General features: G+C 27.6%; 1 protein-coding gene across 2 annotated transcripts in view; it reads right to left on the bottom strand.

Moving 5' to 3' along the window:
* Positions 1–4,038: 4,038 nt before the first annotated feature.
* LOC100206623 (chromatin assembly factor 1 subunit A-B) overlaps positions 4,039–18,338 on the bottom strand; it is a 95,505-nt gene continuing 81,205 nt past the window's right edge. Inside the window, exons 8-13 of one of the 2 annotated variants that reach the window (XM_065816802.1) lie at positions 17,600–17,753; positions 17,349–17,512; positions 17,068–17,139; positions 12,610–12,750; positions 12,291–12,537; positions 4,039–4,457 (exon numbers count right to left, since the gene is read on the bottom strand). In XM_065816802.1, the coding sequence (XP_065672874.1) occupies positions 4,138–4,457; positions 12,291–12,537; positions 12,610–12,750; positions 17,068–17,139; positions 17,349–17,512; positions 17,600–17,753 (1,098 nt within the window). In that variant the 3' untranslated portion in view covers positions 4,039–4,137. Of the gene's footprint in view, positions 4,458–12,290; positions 12,538–12,609; positions 12,751–17,067; positions 17,140–17,348; positions 17,754–18,338 lie in introns of both variants that reach the window. The other variant, XM_065816801.1, reaches the window with a different exon arrangement.

The raw sequence follows: 18,338 nt of genomic DNA, 5'->3' as shown, positions 1-18,338 counted from the left end.
ATAGAGCATTTAAAAAGTATGTCTTTTAAAACGTCAAAACAATTTATGATAACATTCCCATTGACATTATCTGGACCAACTGCTTTATTTGACTTTAACAATTTAAAAGCACTTTCAAATTCTTCAAAAGACAAATCAAAAAAATTTAGATACGAGTTTAGAGGGTCATATGTTGCTTTTATTAATTTTTTAGGGTTTGGAATTTTTTCGGCAAGGTTTGGTCCTACAGATACAAAATATTTATTAAATTCGAAAGCAATTGTTGAGGGCAAAAATTGCGATATTTTTTTAGTGATACCAGTAATTTCGTCTATTAGTTGCCAAGTGCGTTTTGAGTTTAATTTGTATTTTTCAAGTAAATGAGTGTAGTATATTGATTTTGAATTTTTCCTTAAGCGTTCAAATAGTCTTACGCAATTTTTATAAATGGTCTTGCTCTCAGTTGTTTTTGATTTTAAATATATAATATAAAGTTTTTATTTAATTTTAGAAGATGTTAGAATACCCTTAGTAATCTTAATTTTTTTATGTTTGTAAATTTATGTCTACTTTGGGATAATTGAATAAATTTCAGAAAAAATTTTAATAAAATCATAAATTTCAGAAAAAATTTTACAGAAAAATTTGTATATTAAATTAATGTCTTCAGAAAAGTTATTAATGTTCTGATTAACTAAAGAAAGTTAATATTTAAAAGATTCTAGGTTTATATAATGAAAAATTCGTTTTTTAAATGATTTTTTTTCATTATAAAAATTTTTCGCATAAATATCAATTGAAAAGAAAGTAGGGAATTGATCAGATATGACACTTTTATTAATGCCTTTTTTAAGTGAATTATCAAAAATATTGTTGGTTATAATAATCAAATCATAATGTTATCAATTAAGGAAGTTGTTGTTTGAGTAATTCTAGTTGGTTTGTATATTAGAGGAACTGCTCCATTTTCAAATAGGCCATTATAAACCCATTAATGTCTTTTTCGACGTGATACTCAAAGCAACTTAAATTCAGACCACCTAATATGTAAAGTAATTTTTTTTTCGTGATTGCTTTTATTTATAACATGAAAAAGTGTACTAAATGTTTTAATTTCGCTAGTAGCTGGGCGATAACAACAGCTAATCACAATGTTTTTAGTTTTATTAATCAATATTTCAATCGTTAAAACCTCTATATTGACGTCAGAAATACTCATGTCATGCCTAATATAATACCGTAGGTTTTCTTTTACATAAATAATTAAATCACCGCCGTGTTTATATGTTTTCCGTCCTAATGAAATCAAATTAAAGCCCGGTATTTTAAAATTATCATCTAAATTTGAGTCATCAGAACTACACCAGGTTTCAGTTAGGCATATTACACTAAAAATAGTTAAATTTTCCTCAAAACGTTTGCAAAGATTTTCAAAACTTTTTTTTAAACTTCTTATATTTATATGAACTGCATTAAATCACGCTCAAGAAATTCTTTTATTTTAAAACTATATAAATAGCTGCAGTTGCTTTGTAAAGCATCTGTTTCACTAAAATAACTTTGATCCGGATCGGACTCTTTGTTAAGTATAAAATCATTGAATTTAAAAATATCAAAATTCTCAGAGCGATTTGAATCCATTTGAGTATTTAAAAACAATCAAAATTAAAAAATTTATATATTAATAAAGATAAAATTAATAACTCTAAGATAGAAGAATTTCTTGAAAGTCGCGCGTTACGAGTTTATTATGTACAACTTTAGCATATTTACCTTTGGCTTTCAAATCTTTTGCTTCTTTAAATAACTGTTTTCGCATTTCTAAAGTTCTTTCGCTGTAGTCTTCGTTTACGTAAAATCAATCGTTCCACAACTTTAACTGAACATAGTTATCCAACGCAGTTTTTTTTGTCTTTGTAGTTTAAAATTTTAACTATTATGGTTCTGTTGAACTTTTTTTCATCGCTACTTTTTTTCCCCGTCCTGAGCGCCTGTTCAATTTCAACATTACCTTTAAATCCTAGTTTTGTCTTTTAAACGTTTTGAATCTTTTCCTCGCTCAATTTCCACGTTTCATTTTCGTCTTCTTCAATTCGCGTAAACCTTAGGTTATTTCTTCTGATCCTGTCTTCCAACTCAGCTAGTTTGTCTTTGACAACGTTTGTTATATTATTTTGGCTTGATGATAAGTTTGGTTTTTTTTTCATTTCAGAAAGTTCTTGAACAAGAATCAACCATATTTCTCGCTAATAAACTCCGCCGACCTCATTAGTTTATTAGTTTCTTTTTTTAGTTTTGTATTTTCTTCTTGAAGATTTAATAGCTTAGTTTCCATTTTATCAAACTTCTCATTAAACATTTTTAATAAAGTATTCTCTTAAATACCTAATAGGTCTTTAATTTGAGAAACGGTAAATTTAGCCATTTTTAATTTAGTTTACAAAAGCACATCCGTTCACGTCAAAAGTTTTTGCGTAATTTATCTTTTCACAAACACCCGTTAAAAAATTTTATGCTCTACATATGTTAAGTTTCTCACCAAATTCAAACATTTTACCCTAATTCTATTTAATTTTTATCTTTTTTCTTCTTCCCTTTTTTAACTGTTAAAAAAACACTATTTTCATGAACTAGAAAAAAATATTGGGATTCGAAAAGCTTTTTATTGCTCAAAATAGTAAAATAATAGCGTTTTTTCTCTATTGCCAAGGACAAAAATAATCTGCTAAAATATGAGCAAAATGTAATAGAGCGTATGAAAAAGTACAGTACAATATTAAAAAAAAAAAAAGCAAAACACGACGAAATATTTTATCTCAGAATTGTTTTTTGTGGTTATCTAGGTGCTCCCAGAATTCCTAACGGTCTTATCATAGAGCAACTCAGAAAAGCTTTTAACTAGAAAGTTCTGGACTCCTTCCTTACCAATAGCGCTTATTGGGCGTCGAACCTCATAGTTTTGAGCCTAACACTGTTCAGAAAACTAACCACTGCGCCACGGCTGTGTTTAATGTTAAACTTAAATAAAAGAATTTATAGAAAAAATATAATAAATCGATTAGCTGGAGGTAAAACTAAGAAAATTTATTAGTCTGGTTTATACACTTTAGTTGAGCAGCCGTGGCGCAGTGATAGCGCACTTGCCTCAGAAACAAGGATCTGTGGTTCTGTCAAACCCCACCTTTGAAAAGTTTTGCGACATCGGTTAGAAAGGAGGCGTGAACTACCTAGTAAATGCTCATCCCGGTGCTCTGTGATAAGACCGTAGAGACTTCTTGGGGGCACCTAAGTGAAAAAGAAAAAGTACCGAAGCACTTTGTCAATTGCAACTAGCAGTTTTGTTTTCATATTCCAATTAGCACAATTTTTAACAGAAAACTGTTTGGAGTAAGTACAAACGCACTAAAGTTTGGAGTTCAGAATCTGGAAGCTTAAATCCCAAAAAATCTTATGTTCACCCCTGAAAATAAGATCTTTTCAATAATTTTTTTGTATGTAATTTGATCTTCAAATACTAGCTTATTTTAAATTTTACGCTCGTGGACCACATCCATTTATTAAATATAAAAATAGAATATTAAACTGTGCACTGTGGTGTTTCATTATAATTAAAATAAATTTATTTTATAAGTAGTAAACAAATTTTGATCGTTTAAATTAATAAATTTCAACACAGCCATGTTCTTTTACGTTGTTGTTATTTTTTTAATTTTTTTTTTTTGAGACTAAAATTGCTCAAATTTATAAGTCTTCACTGAAGACATTTTATTTTAGACAATAGCCTAAAATTATTCAGGTTATTTGCTAAAATCATAAAGTATGTTTTTTTATTTCTATTAATATTTATTTAGCTTAAGTTATTGTTTCATTTAGAATTTTCGACTTACAGCGTGAGCTTAAATGATGTAACGCATTTTTGTATATATGTTATATAATTATTATATATGTGATATAATTATTATATATGTTATATACAAATTATATATGTTTTAAAAATAGAACTTAAACAAACAAAAGTTACGGATATGTAAAAAAAAATATAAAAAAATAAAAAAAAGCTATGATGCACGTGCGATTTACTTGTTTAAAAATGCAACAATAAATATATTTCAAGTTGAAAAAGTTGAAAGGTATTCAAGTCAATGAAGGAAGTTTTATCTATTTACAAATTGATGCTTCACAACTATTATCAAAATTTTCATCAAATGAAGGCAAGCCCAATCCTAATTTTAATTCTCCTAGCTTATAATTCTGTAGCACTACATCATTTACCACATAGCACATTTTCCCAAGATTATTGTTATAACTACGCGTAGAAATAGATTTTATTTTATTGGTTAACTGTCTTTTAGAAATATCGTATCGAAAGGATAAGTTTTTCATTCTTGAGTATTTTCGCCAAAACTGAATAAATTCAACCACCATCTCTCTTAACCGTGTGGAGCTACCGTGAATATATTGAAGTAAGAATGGCATAGCTGAAATATTAAAACCAAATAAAACTTAAATGTTAATATGAAAATATACTTATAAACAAATATAAAAATATTTACAATCAAAGTTTTTAAAACGAAGTGCTTAAAAAATAAAATTTTAGATATTTATCAATCTATATTTATAGATATCCGCCAATAATTTTTTACAAAACGAATTTTAATTTTTATATAATTTCAATTCATTTGAGATTCAAGTTGACCTGTTTTTAAATAACTTTTTTTTTATTATATAAGTGTTAAAGAGACATTAAAAATGATATTTTATTATATAGAACACGTTTAGGTAAATACAAAAACATTTTTAAAAATTTTTTGTTTTTTGAACCACCTTAATATATATTTAATATATATTTATATATATTTAATAATATATATATATATATTTAATAATATATATATATATATTTAATAATATATATATATATATATATATATATATATATATATATATATATATATATATATTTAATATATATATATATATATATATATATATATATATATATATATATATATATATATATATATATTTAATATACAGTATTGGACAAAACATTTGCAACCAACATCGAACAATGCTAAAAAGTGTTCCTAATTTTACGTCTTAAAAACGAAACGAACTATACTACTACAGCAAACAGTTCAGGAGTCATAGCATGCCATGGCATGAGCAATCAGCTGACAGGTGACAGCACACAGGCAGAATTTCGTTGACAAGTGCCATTTTGCAGCGGACAAAACAAGTATAACTTTTTTGGTTTGTTTCATTTTCTTAAGTCTGGTCCGTGTCAACGTCACAGAAGTTTTTTAATAATTAAAGGAAGTATCGAGAAATTTCCAGAAGCATGCAGAAGCTACCAGAAGTTTCCAGAAGAAGCATCTGGAAACATCCAGTAGCATCCAGAAATATCCAGAAACAAAAGCAATTAGAGCTGCCTGTATCGGACCGAACAATCAGACGACGTGCTGTTGAAGCCGGATTGTTTTCTCGACGCCCTGCAAAGAAACCGCTGATTTCACTAAAAAACCAGAAGAAAAGACTCCTGTTTGCTACATCTCATATTGATTGGAATGTGCAGAAATGGCGAACTGTCCTGTTCAGTGATGAATCGAAGTTCAACATCATTGGGAGCGATGGCATTTGCCGTGTACGTCGACCGGCCGGAAAACGCCTCGATTTACGTTACTGCCATAAGACCGTGAAGCATGGTGGAGGCAATGTAATGGTCTGGGGGTGTTTTTCTGCTAACGGTCTAGGTCCAATACATCGAAACGATGGAATAATGGACCGTTTCATGTATAAAAATATCCTGAAAGATGTTATGTTACCTCATGCTGAATGGAATATGCCAATAAAATGGGTTTTTCAGCAAGACAACGATCCAAAACACACTGCAAAAGTAGTCAAGCAGTGGTTTCAAGACAACCACCTATCGGTGATGGATTGGCCGCCTCAATCTCCGGATCTCAACCCTATCGAGAACCTGTGGGAGATCATCAACCGCAGAATTAATCGTGAAGGTGTTCGTAATAAGGATCAACTGTTTGAACAAATCCAAAAGGCCTGGGCAGCGATTCCACAAAGTTTCATTGATCTTCTGATCGAATCTATGCCTCGAAGATGCAAGGCTGTAATTGACAACAAAAGATTCGCCACGAAATATTGATAGCGAAATACAGCTTGGTCAACATTTTGTGGAGTTGCACTTGTTTTGTCCAGAAGGAAGTCAACTTTTTTTAATACTTTTGATTAATTTATTAATTTTCGTGTACAAATAATGAACTTTGTGATGAATAAAACTTGAAGAACTTTGTTTCTAAACAATTACATAGTTATTTCTCTAAATTGAAAAAATGCAGCACTTTTATATAAAGAAACTAAATTAGCATTATTTGGTTGCACTCGTTTTGTCCGATACTGTATATATATATATATTTAATATAATATATATATATATATATTTAATATATATATATATATATATATATATATATATATATATATATATATTAATATATAATTAAATATATATATATTTAATATATATATATATTTAATATATATATATATATATATATATATATTTAATATATATATATATATATTTAATATATATATATATATATATATATATATATATATATATATATATATATATATATATATATATATATATATATGTATATATATATATATGTATATATATATATATATATGTATATATATAAATATATATTTATATATTTATATGTATGTATGTATGTATGTATGTATGTATGTATGTATGTATGTATGTATGTATGTATGTATGTATATATATATCAGAATACAAAATAACTATTTGAGGTAACTGAGGTAGCTGGCCAAGTTTTGAAAACCAATCAAAATCACAATTTTTCTACATTTTCTTATAAAAATCAATTTTTTTCACAAAACAAACAATTTAAATTACTCAATAATGATTTAAAATTTATATGGAAATTTGATTTTTTTAAAATCAATTTTTCATATACTCTTAAGTCCTTAATACAAGGAAGGGGGAGGAGAATAAAAGGGGGGTGGGAATGTTAGTTCAGATCTAATAAATGAGGGCGGATGGGGGTTTGGGAAATTTTTTTATTTTAAAATATAAGTATTTTTGTATTAAAAATTTCAGTTTATAAATCAAAATTAATATTTTTTACAAAACACGCAAAAAAACTTTAATTCTAGCGTGGCTTGCGGTATAATTGCATTTTCTAACAGCTGTTTTATCATGATTTCAATAGGATTTTTTAATTTGCTGATTTAATGATATAGGTTTTATACTATGGTGAGAAATAGACCAAAAGCTCATTTTCGACAAATCAAGACTTACTAGGTTGGCAATTCTTAAAGCCTGTTTACACAAGTTTTAGTTTTTATCAGTGACTGAAAGAATTATTTTTTTAATTTTTAAGGCCAATTTTCAGTAATTTTTTTAATTTTGAGATATAAAGTTTTTGTTGATTACAAGTAAAAATTAATAAACGGGGGAAGGAAGGGGGGTCTTAATAAGCTTAGGGTGGGTGGGAAATTTTTTCAAAATTAATAAATGTCCCCCCCCCCCTTTTATTAAGGACTCGAGAGTTAAATTATATAAAATTTTCTATTTTCTTCCAGTGTTTCCATTACGCTGCAAAAAATATATACCTGGATAATGGGTAACCTTAAATTTACACAGGTAATTTTATCAATTAGATGTTACAGCAGCTATTAAATAACCTATGGAGTGTAAATTTAGTCAATTTTGATAAAAAAAAAACAAGTTTTTGAAAAATGACAAACAATGACGTGGCAAAAAATCCCATCGCTGAAAAAGCTTGTTTTGGCTCCACTGATATTTAATAGTTAATAAAGCTTCAAAAAGTTTTTCACGAAGACCTTGCACGAGTAGCTTCAAATAAACTCATCTCAAAATCTTAGATCTAATCTTATCTTTGGTGATAGCTTCATGCTCTGTTTGTTGAATAAATGAAGGAAATTCATCTGAAAGAGACTTTTTTTCATCAATTTTTAATATTTGATCAGGTGTACTAGTAACTTCAAAATCAACTGGTAGCTCTTCACCTGCTTTCTGTGGATAAAGTCTGTTTAAAAATGAAGCAGTTAGAAATACTATATTACATTTTTTTTTTTTAGATCAAACTAATCCTTTTGCTCTTCCAAAGTGTCCAGAGATTTTAAATATTGTATTAAGTATACAAGATCGGGGTTTCTTCTCATTTGAATTCGGACTTCAAATTTTTCTAGGAGAGCAAGGTTTATTGATGTCCCTTGATTGCTCAGCTTCTTAGCAGCAAATTCAGTAACTTTTTCACCAAGCAAAAAATCAGCATCTTCCTTGCATAAATATTCTACAGTCATCTCAATGGGAGCAAGAGCATCACATAGTTCTTTAATCTTCTCGTTTGTCTGAGTGCCTTATTCATTGCATTCCTCTATTGTTTCTTCATAATCCTCTTCCTTTTCAGTTTCATCATAAATTAAATCATTGTTTATCTTATGAGGTTTATAAAGTACATCACAAACACAAAAATGGATTGCATGTACAAGACAGCCAACATGAATGGGACTGGTCTTTTTTCCAATTTTCATCATAACACTAACACTATCAGATACAAATAAACGTAGATATAAATATAGGGTAAACCTAGTCACTGCCAATAGGCAATACTATATTTATATCCCTATAATTCTTAAAGAATGCTAAGCGACACTAGCATATCCAATTTTACTAATCTTTGAAAAATCCTTAGCTTGGAATGAATTACCGTTGCAAGTAGTAAACTCTCCTAGCTTAAATCAGTTTAAAAACAAACTTGACAAACACCTGCAAAAAAAACTATAAATAAAGCAACTTATTTTTGTGAATGTTTCAGTGTGTTAATCGCACTTGTTTTGTTACAAAAACAAAAAACAAAAAACATCAATGTAAATGTTGATGTTTTAGAAAAATAAAAAATAAATTAATAACTAAAATATCTTCATGTTTATTTCTAATGATTCAGTTCAAAAACTGTTTTTAAGTTCAAAAACTGTTTTTAACGCAACAGTTCTGCATGGAACTTGTTCACTTACATTATCAGCAAGATTTGTGATACTATAGGGTTAGCCGAGTATAGATTTGATAGAGTAAGGTGGATTGCCTAAAATAAATATTCTAATATTGCTGCATCTATTAGATGTAATAACCTTAGGAATCAAAAATAAAAAAATCAACCTGAAATAACTTAAAGTAACCCAAAATAATCATGAAACTATAATTTCAAGGTTATTTTAGATTATTTTAGGTTTACCATAGTTTACATAAAATTACCATAATTTATGGCAACATACCAGAATCTAAGACCATATGTCCTAGTTAACTTCTTACCATATGTTCTTACCATATGTTCTAGTAAACTTAAAGTAGCCAGAAGATTACTTAAAATTATATATTGATTTCAATTTTACTTCACACATAATTGACCTGATAATTTCACACGTACTTGTAGTTTTATTTAATTATAGGATCATTAATGAATTTCAAATTGATTTAAATCTTACATTGAATTAAATTTTAACTGATTTAAATCTTATATTTGCAGGGTTTGCAACACTAAAAAAACAAACGTTTTCTTCTACAATTTGCATGATCAAAAGACTTGTTGGTGCAAAGTAATAATTTGTTTTGATGGTTGGAAAAAGAAGGATCTTACAACATTATTCCATGGAGTATTTGCGTATTCTATGATACCACCATTGATCAAGCACAACATCCTAAATTTGATGGAACTCCAACATCCACACAAGAATGAGACAGTTGCGGAATATTTTAACCAGTTAGGTATTAGAGAAGATCAAGTTACATTGACTTGATTATGGCTGGGCGATGTAGTCAAATTGTTTAATATTGTTACTTTTATACTTAATAAGTCAATATTCAAAAAATACTGAAATATTTGATAGAAGTAAAAAAAATTTGATAGAAGTAAAAAAAATTTGATAGAAGTAAAAAAAATTTGATAAGAGTAAAAAAAATTTGATAGAAGTAAAAAAAATTTGATAGAAGTAAAAAAAGTTTGATAGAAGTAAAAAAAATTTGATAGAAGTAAAAAATATTAACTGGAGTTAATGTTTTTTACTTCCATCAAATATCATTAACTAAAAATTAAAAAAATCGTATAATTGTACTCAAAAGAAGTGGCACTCAGAAAGATACTCCATTAAACTGGGCAGCTATTGTTTAAAATGATAAAAGTAAATCAATTAGAAGTAGATAATGCCAATGTTGCTATTAATAAAGATAAAGAAAAAAGAGATAAAAATGTAATTATCTTTGGTCTTCCTGTATCTAAAGAGAATAATATTTAACAATGCAAAAATCATGATAAGAAGCAAGTTGACGAGGTTATGAATGAACTAAATGTTAGCAATAGTATTATTGAAAAAATCTACAAATCAGATTTAAACAAGAAAATGAAAACAAAAGTGAATCTAGTCTTAATCCAGTTTAAAAATAAAGTTAAATACAAGTTTTACGCAAGAACCCGATTGCAAAATAGTGATACATTTTAAACTGTTTTTATTACATCAGAATGAAGCTGAAAGAAAGTTAAAAAAGGAAGTTATTATTCAAAGAAATTCACAAAATTAATGTTAAAGAAAAAAATAAAAAAATAAAAAATTTTGAAAAAAAAAACTAAAAAATTAAAAAATGTTGAAGAAAAAACTAAAAAACTAAAAAATGTTGAAGAAAAAACTAAAAAACTAAAAAATATTAAATAACAAAAAAAAAAATTGTGTGTAACAGAGTGTGGTATTGAAAGCATATTATGTGGCTGTATTTACCGTACTGCAGATTGTTTATTTTTATGTGAAAATATGGTCAAATCATTAAAATATGCATTAAATTTAGCAAACAGCAAGAAATACAGCGGCTTTCTGATTTGCGGTGATTTTGATTCTTATATGATAAAATGGAATGAAGATAATATAAGTACAATAATACAAAAAAATGAAATAAAAAATGAGCTCAGTTGTTTATAAATTATTTAAACAAAAACTACATATTTCAAAATGCAATTTTCATGCAAATTTCAAAAAAATGTCAGTGAAACAACAAATGTTTTAGACTTAGTATCACCTGAATCTTGTAACAGAGTTTATATGTTAGAAAATACACCAATTTAATAATTTAGAATATGGCCTTTATATATTGAGTCTTAAATACAGTGTAATGGATAAAATTACTAATAATAAAGACTATCAAACAGAATATCTGTTCAACAAAAAACAAATCAATACTTTGATAATTATAATTGGGAAAAAGAGTTCAAAACCTTAAGTGCTTATTAAGATGGTTAACAATCTATGAAAAAGGTTGCAAAATGTTAACACTCAAATTCAACAAAACAACCAAAACATTAGAAAGATAAAATCTTTATGGTTGACTGAAGACCTAAAATTAAATTTAAAAGGAACTTATGGTACAAAATCAAAGCTGCATGTTTTAAAAATATAGATGATGTTAAAAATTACAAAAATCTTAATAAGATATTTAAATATTTATATTTTAAAAAAAGATATTAAAAAAGCAATTATGGAGCAGGAATGTAATTTAACAAAACAATCAAAATTAAATACTAAATTTATATTTATTTGCATAAAAATAATATAAATTTATATATATATTTTTTTACAGTTTTTGTAATTTGAATATTAAATACAATGTAAAACTTTTATTTTCTAACTTTTTTTACTGGTAAAAAAAAAAAAAAAATGCAAATATTGCAAATGATTGTGTTGTAGCAGTTCAAATTATTTAAAAAATCTAAATGAGCAAGACATGAGCAAATAAGTGAGTGGACTACAGAATTAAGAATATACTGATTTTATCTTTTAGGGATTTTTTTACTTTTTCAATAAAATCGTAACAAGAATAACAACATTTATTACCATGATAACAAGAATAGACCGCAAGCTAGAAGAGCTAAAGTAAGGAAAAACAGAATCCAGAGAAACTTTGTTGAAAAATTGCTGCTTTTAAGAAACCATGAAGATATAGGAACAATATATGTTAGAATGAACATGTCCAAACTTCACCAAAAACGCAAGTCCTACAATTAGTACATCAGCAGTTCATGTGACAGGTTTTGGTTGCTAATGGTAACATGCTCTTATTACTTGATTATATGTTACCAGTAGTATAATGATCCTAATCTTACTCAGAATACAAGTAATGTAAATGTAAAAACTTGTAAAAAATATACATACGCAAATATATATACTTAATAAATAAATAAAAAGGCAACCTTCCTCAGGTACAATCTGTGGGCTACAACTATCAGAGAGCTTTAAAGGTTCTATTTTATCACAATTTTCTTCAGTTTTATCATTGTCCGTTTGAAATAATGCAACACTCATATAGTCTTTTAACAAAGGATGTACTGTCTCTAATGATTTACAAAACATTATGCCAATACATATTGGTTTAAGTGGTTTAGACTTTTTCTGAAACTCTCGTTCAAAAGAACACAACGGTCTGTTCTCCTCATGACTCTGTAAAAAATAAATAAAAAATAACCATGGATTTATTTCAATGAAAAAATTGCCAGCAATTAAAATACTTACTTTATTCTGAACACCTGGTAACAAGTCATCATCAAAAGAATCTTCTTGAATACCCTCACTGTCTGAAAGATAACCATGTGGAACAAAAAATCCATCTTTGTCATCTTCAGTTTCATCTTCTTCTTTATCTTCGTCATCTATCTAATTTTTACAGAAAAATGTTTTAAATTTAAAAAAAACTAAAATTAACATAAATTAACATAAATTAGGGGAGACCGGGGCACGTTGGCCCACGGGGTAGGTTGGCCCATTCGAGTTTATTCAAAGGCTAGACGCTTTAACAAGCTGGAAATCTAAGTGAAGGTTGGTAGTTAAATCCCTTTTTAAAAAAAAAATATTTTTATCGGACCATATTTGAGTGTGTGGGGCCGTTTTCACAATTTTTGATACATCAAAGTAAATTTTGAAAAACTTGTTAAACATGTTTATACTCACTGACGTTTGACAGTACAGCATTATTTAAATGCCATATTCAAAGCTTATAGTCTAAAGATTATTTTAGTATATAATGTTCCACAAAATTAGTTGATGGTTTAAGGAGAAAGTTGTTCATACTCTAAACATGACAATGAGGCAGATTGGCCCCATGCAACCGGGGCATGTTGGCCATGTGGCCAACTTGCCCTGTAGATTTTTAAAATAATTCGGGTAAATTTGTGATGGAAAAACTGTTTCTGTTATAAAAATATTAAAACTTGTAAAATATATTAGATCAGAAATAAGCCTAATAAACAAATTGGGATTTATTTTTATACGTTTTGTTTTGTTTTATATGTCGATAATAAGAAAATATCACTCGACTACATAATATTTAAATTTGGATAAATAATCATATTATAAAATGTAATTTTAACTTAGATTTACATATGTCTAACTTAAATATTGTATATATTTATATATTTTTATTATATATGTTATTTAACATATAATATAACTTATATATGTAAATTTAATTGATATTTAATCTTTTACATACTAGTTATACTTACATATATAAATTTAATACTTTATACATAATACACTTTTCATGCTTAACACTTAAATTTACATATGATATATAAATTTAATATAAAATATATATATGTAAATTATTAATGTTGTTAAACATGAGTTATGATTTATGATTAAAAGTAAATAAGTATTTAGTATTTTAAAAAAGAAAAATATAAAATGTAACTTTTTAAGTAAATAAGTATGCAGGTATATAAATGCATAAAAAAGAAATAGTTAAATATAAAACATGTAATCAAGTAATGTACTCTTGGTTTTTGCATTTTTTTTTATACCTACCTAAAAATGGTACGAAATTATATTTGCAAGTCACAACATGGAAAAGTGTCAGAAGAAACAATGTTATTGGCAGTGATACAAGTTACAAAATATAAAAGATCAATAAGAGCACTTAGTTGAGAATTTAATATACCATGTAAGATTCTAGGAAGGTATTGCATATCCAAAAGGTTGCCATCTATATCTAATGCTTCAGTTCAAACTGAAGTAGAACTTGATGATGATAACACACTTGAGTTTTATGTTACTGCAACAGTACATAAGCCTAATGCAGAACATACGCCTGATAACACAGCTATAGGGAGAGATTTACTATCACCTAAATTAGATAAAAACCCTGGCACAAGTTTGGCTATGCCAAAAGATTTCAGGTATTTCTATTTTTTCTAACTAGTTTGAATATAATTTAGAATCATAACTTGCTTAAACACTTAATATGATACTTCAATATAAAACACTGCTATGGTATATTTAAAAGTTCGAACTTTTTTAGAGATTGGGACAGATACCTAATATGATTTTAATGTTTATGTGCAATGGTAATATATATTTTATATTTCTTTAGGTATTTGAACCTGAGCAGGAAGTTTTGCTTGAAGAATACCTAATGAAAGCAAGTGATAGTTACTTTAGTCTTTCTCCTAAAGAAGTTCATCAGTTTGCTTATACATATGCTGTTGCTTTTAGCAAAAAAATTCCTCACTCATGGATAGAACTTCAATCTGCTGGTAGTGATTAGTTCTCCGGATTCTTAAAAAGGCATCCAAAGCTTTCTATTCTCTCTCCTCAAGCAACAAGTTTTAATAAACATAATGTAAATTTATTTTAAGACAACTTAACATAATGTTTTGACTAGGTTAAAATTAAGTGCTTTAGACATTTGGAACATTGATGAGACTGGAATCACAACAGTGCAGGCCTGATTGTGTTGTTGCACGTAGAGGCTTTCGCCAGATAGGTCGTGTAACATTGGCAGAAAGAGGAGCATTAGTGATTATGGCTTTGGCGGTTAGTGCGATTGGCAATAGCATACCTCCATATTCTATCTTTCCTGGAGTTAATTTTAAATCTCACTTTATTCATGATGGACCAATAGGATGTGATGGACCAGCACATTCTTCAGGATGGATGACAGAGACAACTTTTCTTAAATATATCAAACATTTTTCTATCCATGCACGTTGTTCCAATGATCGGCCTTGTCTGGTATTGATTGACAACCGCAGCTCTCATATTGATCCAGCAGTACTTGATTTTTGTAAAGAAAATGGTATCACACTTTTATCATTTCCAGCACACTGTAGTCATAAATAACAACCATTAGATATAAGTGTTTATGGTCCTTTTAAAAAGTTTGTGAACTCAGCATGTGATGTATGGGTTACTGTAAACAAACAACCTATGACTATCTATGACATACCTGGTATAGTAAAAACAGCACTTCCTAATGCTATAACTCCAAAGCAACATAATTAGTGGTTTCCAAGCAACAGGTATTTATCCATTTAACAGAGATATTTTTTCAGAAAATGATTTTTTGCCATCATATTTAACAGATAGACCAGACCCTAGCACTAAAATGTCATCTGTGGATTTTAGCATCACTAAATAAACACCTAGCAACAAAGTTTTATCTGTGGATTGTAAACAAAAAAAATTCAAAAAATTTAATTCAAATGAATCAAAATCTAAGAAAGGAAATTTTCTAGATTTAGACAGCACATCAGGTGCTACTCCAAACTCTTCACTTATACCATCTCCTGAAGAAGTGATTTGAAAACAATGTAAATAAGCTCAGAAATCGGAAACAAATTTCTGCTATATTAACTGATACACCAGTTAAAAAAGCCTTGCAACAGGAATAGAAAGCAGTAAAAGAAAAAAAAACAGAATGGCTCAAAAAATAAAAAACTATTTTCTATCAAAGAAGCCGGTCCAAGTAACTCTAAAACAAGCAAGATTTTTGCCAGCCAACATGTAAAAGCAAAAACGCAACAAGAAAAACAAAGATGATAATGAGGAAGATATCTTGTGTCTTAGTTGCTTCAAACCATTCTCAAACAGCCTTCCAGGTGCTGTGTGGATACAGTGTTCAAGCTGTCAGTGTTGAGCCCATGTGAGTTGTGTAGAAAAAGATGCAAAGGGGTTATATTATAAATGTTTATACTGTTGTTAAATAAAGTGTTACTGTTGTATTTTGTTTTTACTTCATTTTTTTGTAGTTTATTGTTTTAAAGTTGTTTCAATTTCGTTTTATCAAGTTATAAAGTTGTTTTTGCTCAATGAGCGTTTTCCCACCTCAAAGTCTGCCATAAGTTGTATGTGGGCCAACCTGCCCCAATCCACCCAATATGACCTAACAAAAACAGTTTTACATGTGTTGAAAAGCTATTATAAACTTTTATTAAAGTTTTTTCCAGATAGTCTAGGGACTAGTCAACCTTTTTCCACAAAAAAATAAATTAAAAAACATAAAGCTAAAAAGTTACACATCAAGAAAAAAAAAGCGGGCCAACCTGCCCCGGTCTCCCCTACATCCCAAAATCTTCAAAATAAAAATAAATTTTATACCCAAAATATTTTTAAAGTTTGAAAAACCAGAAAAAAAAACACATAAAGTTTAAACATAAATTTGAATGAAGTTGAGCTTCATATATAAAAAATAATTTCTCATTAGAAAGTTTTAACATAAGAAATAACTTTAAAAAAGGTTTGTTTTTAGGAACTCTTTTTATGCAATTGTTCAGAACTTTACTAGAAAAGGATAAAAGCATCAAAGTCTAATGATATAGTTAAGGTGGGATTAAACTTTATATAATATTCACCACACCCAACTGTTTTATTTCTTGCTGATTAAAAATAAATTTTGAAATTAAAACAGTTTTATCTTCTGATTACCTTCTGAAAAAAAATTTTAAATTACAAAAAAAAAAATTTTAAAAAAAATTTTTAGAAAGTTATATTATAAAAAATTTCTCCAAAAAAAAAAAAAAAAAATCAACTTAAAAAAAACAACACAATTGTTTGAATAATAAAAAATCTTGACAAAGAAAATACTGTTGCATGTTGCATAAAACAATTTTGCATGATGCATAAAATTGTATAAATAAAATGTTTACTAATATACTATGTAAAAAAATATGTAATAATGTATGTAAAACATCTTACATGATCATCTAAATCTTCGCCTGGTTCATCTTCCCATTCTTCATCGCTGTCAATATTGTAATCAAAAATCTCCTAAATTTTTATTTAATTTTATTATAATTGAAAGAGTTTGGAAATAATATGCAACATTAAATGGAAAACATTTATAACTTTGTGATTGGTTTATAACTTTATGATTGGTTTATAACTTAAAACAACAGATTTAAGGACAGATAATTTTAAAACCATTTAAGAGAATATAACAGCTATAAACTACTTTCACATCAAAAAATTATACTCGCCTCATCTTTTTTGAAAGGATTTCTTCCACTAATTAATTTAGATTTTTTCCTCCACGTCCCATAATAGGCTGGTCTCGTATTTTCTGAAAACTGCAGCAACTTTACTAGATTTGAAGTTTGTTTTCTGGAACAAATTTTGTCATCCTCAGAAGAACTCTCATCATCTATTAAAATAATTGCATCATCAACCTTTTGACACACAGGAGAAACAAAAGAGTTAACAGATGAGTTGTCACAATAACTATTCTGACCCTGTGGAGATAACACTGACTGTGGAGATAACACAGATGAATCATTAAGTGAAATGTTGTTTATTTTAGTTCTTTGGCTTCTGCGACTTAACAGCTTTATATTTTTGAATTTAACAAGATTCTCATCAATGTAGGTCGGCAACCCATCTACTTCCTATACAAAATAATATTAATTTATTTTCAACTCATGGGTTATTACAAAGAGTTTTAAAAAGGATCATTAATTGTCCCCATATTCTTGATTATTTAAAAAAAAAACATTCACATAATAGAGGAAACTAACTAAATTAACATAATAGAGAAAACTAACTAAATTTAATAACATTTTAAAAATGACTTTCAAAAATGGAAAACTTTTCATTCTTTACTAAGTAGAAAATTATCTAGTGTTGATAACCATACTTCTAAAAGTCTTCATCTAAACACATTTTAGATAAAGACTTTTAGATGAAGTATGGTTTTTAGATGATTTTAGATGAATTAGAATTATGTTTTTGTTTAAATTAAAACCTTTGCTTTACTGAAAATTTGCTATTATATTTTAAACAATTCGCTAATTTATATTTTGCTTTTTCTTTGTTTAATGTATATGTAAATATATTTTAGATTTTTATTTTAAAATAATTTTGCATTTTTATCATACAATCATCAGCCATGTAATACAAAACAAGAAACAAAAAAACTGTTCAAAAGTATAAAGTTACAGTGGATTTTGTTGTCAAAACAAAACAATATAGAT

Source organism: Hydra vulgaris, chromosome 13 (assembly GCF_038396675.1).
Source record: "Hydra vulgaris chromosome 13, alternate assembly HydraT2T_AEP".
NCBI classification, from domain to species: Eukaryota; Metazoa; Cnidaria; class Hydrozoa; order Anthoathecata; family Hydridae; genus Hydra; species Hydra vulgaris.
Note: the sequence above shows the minus strand (reverse complement) of the source record. Positions and strands in the feature narration are given on the sequence as shown.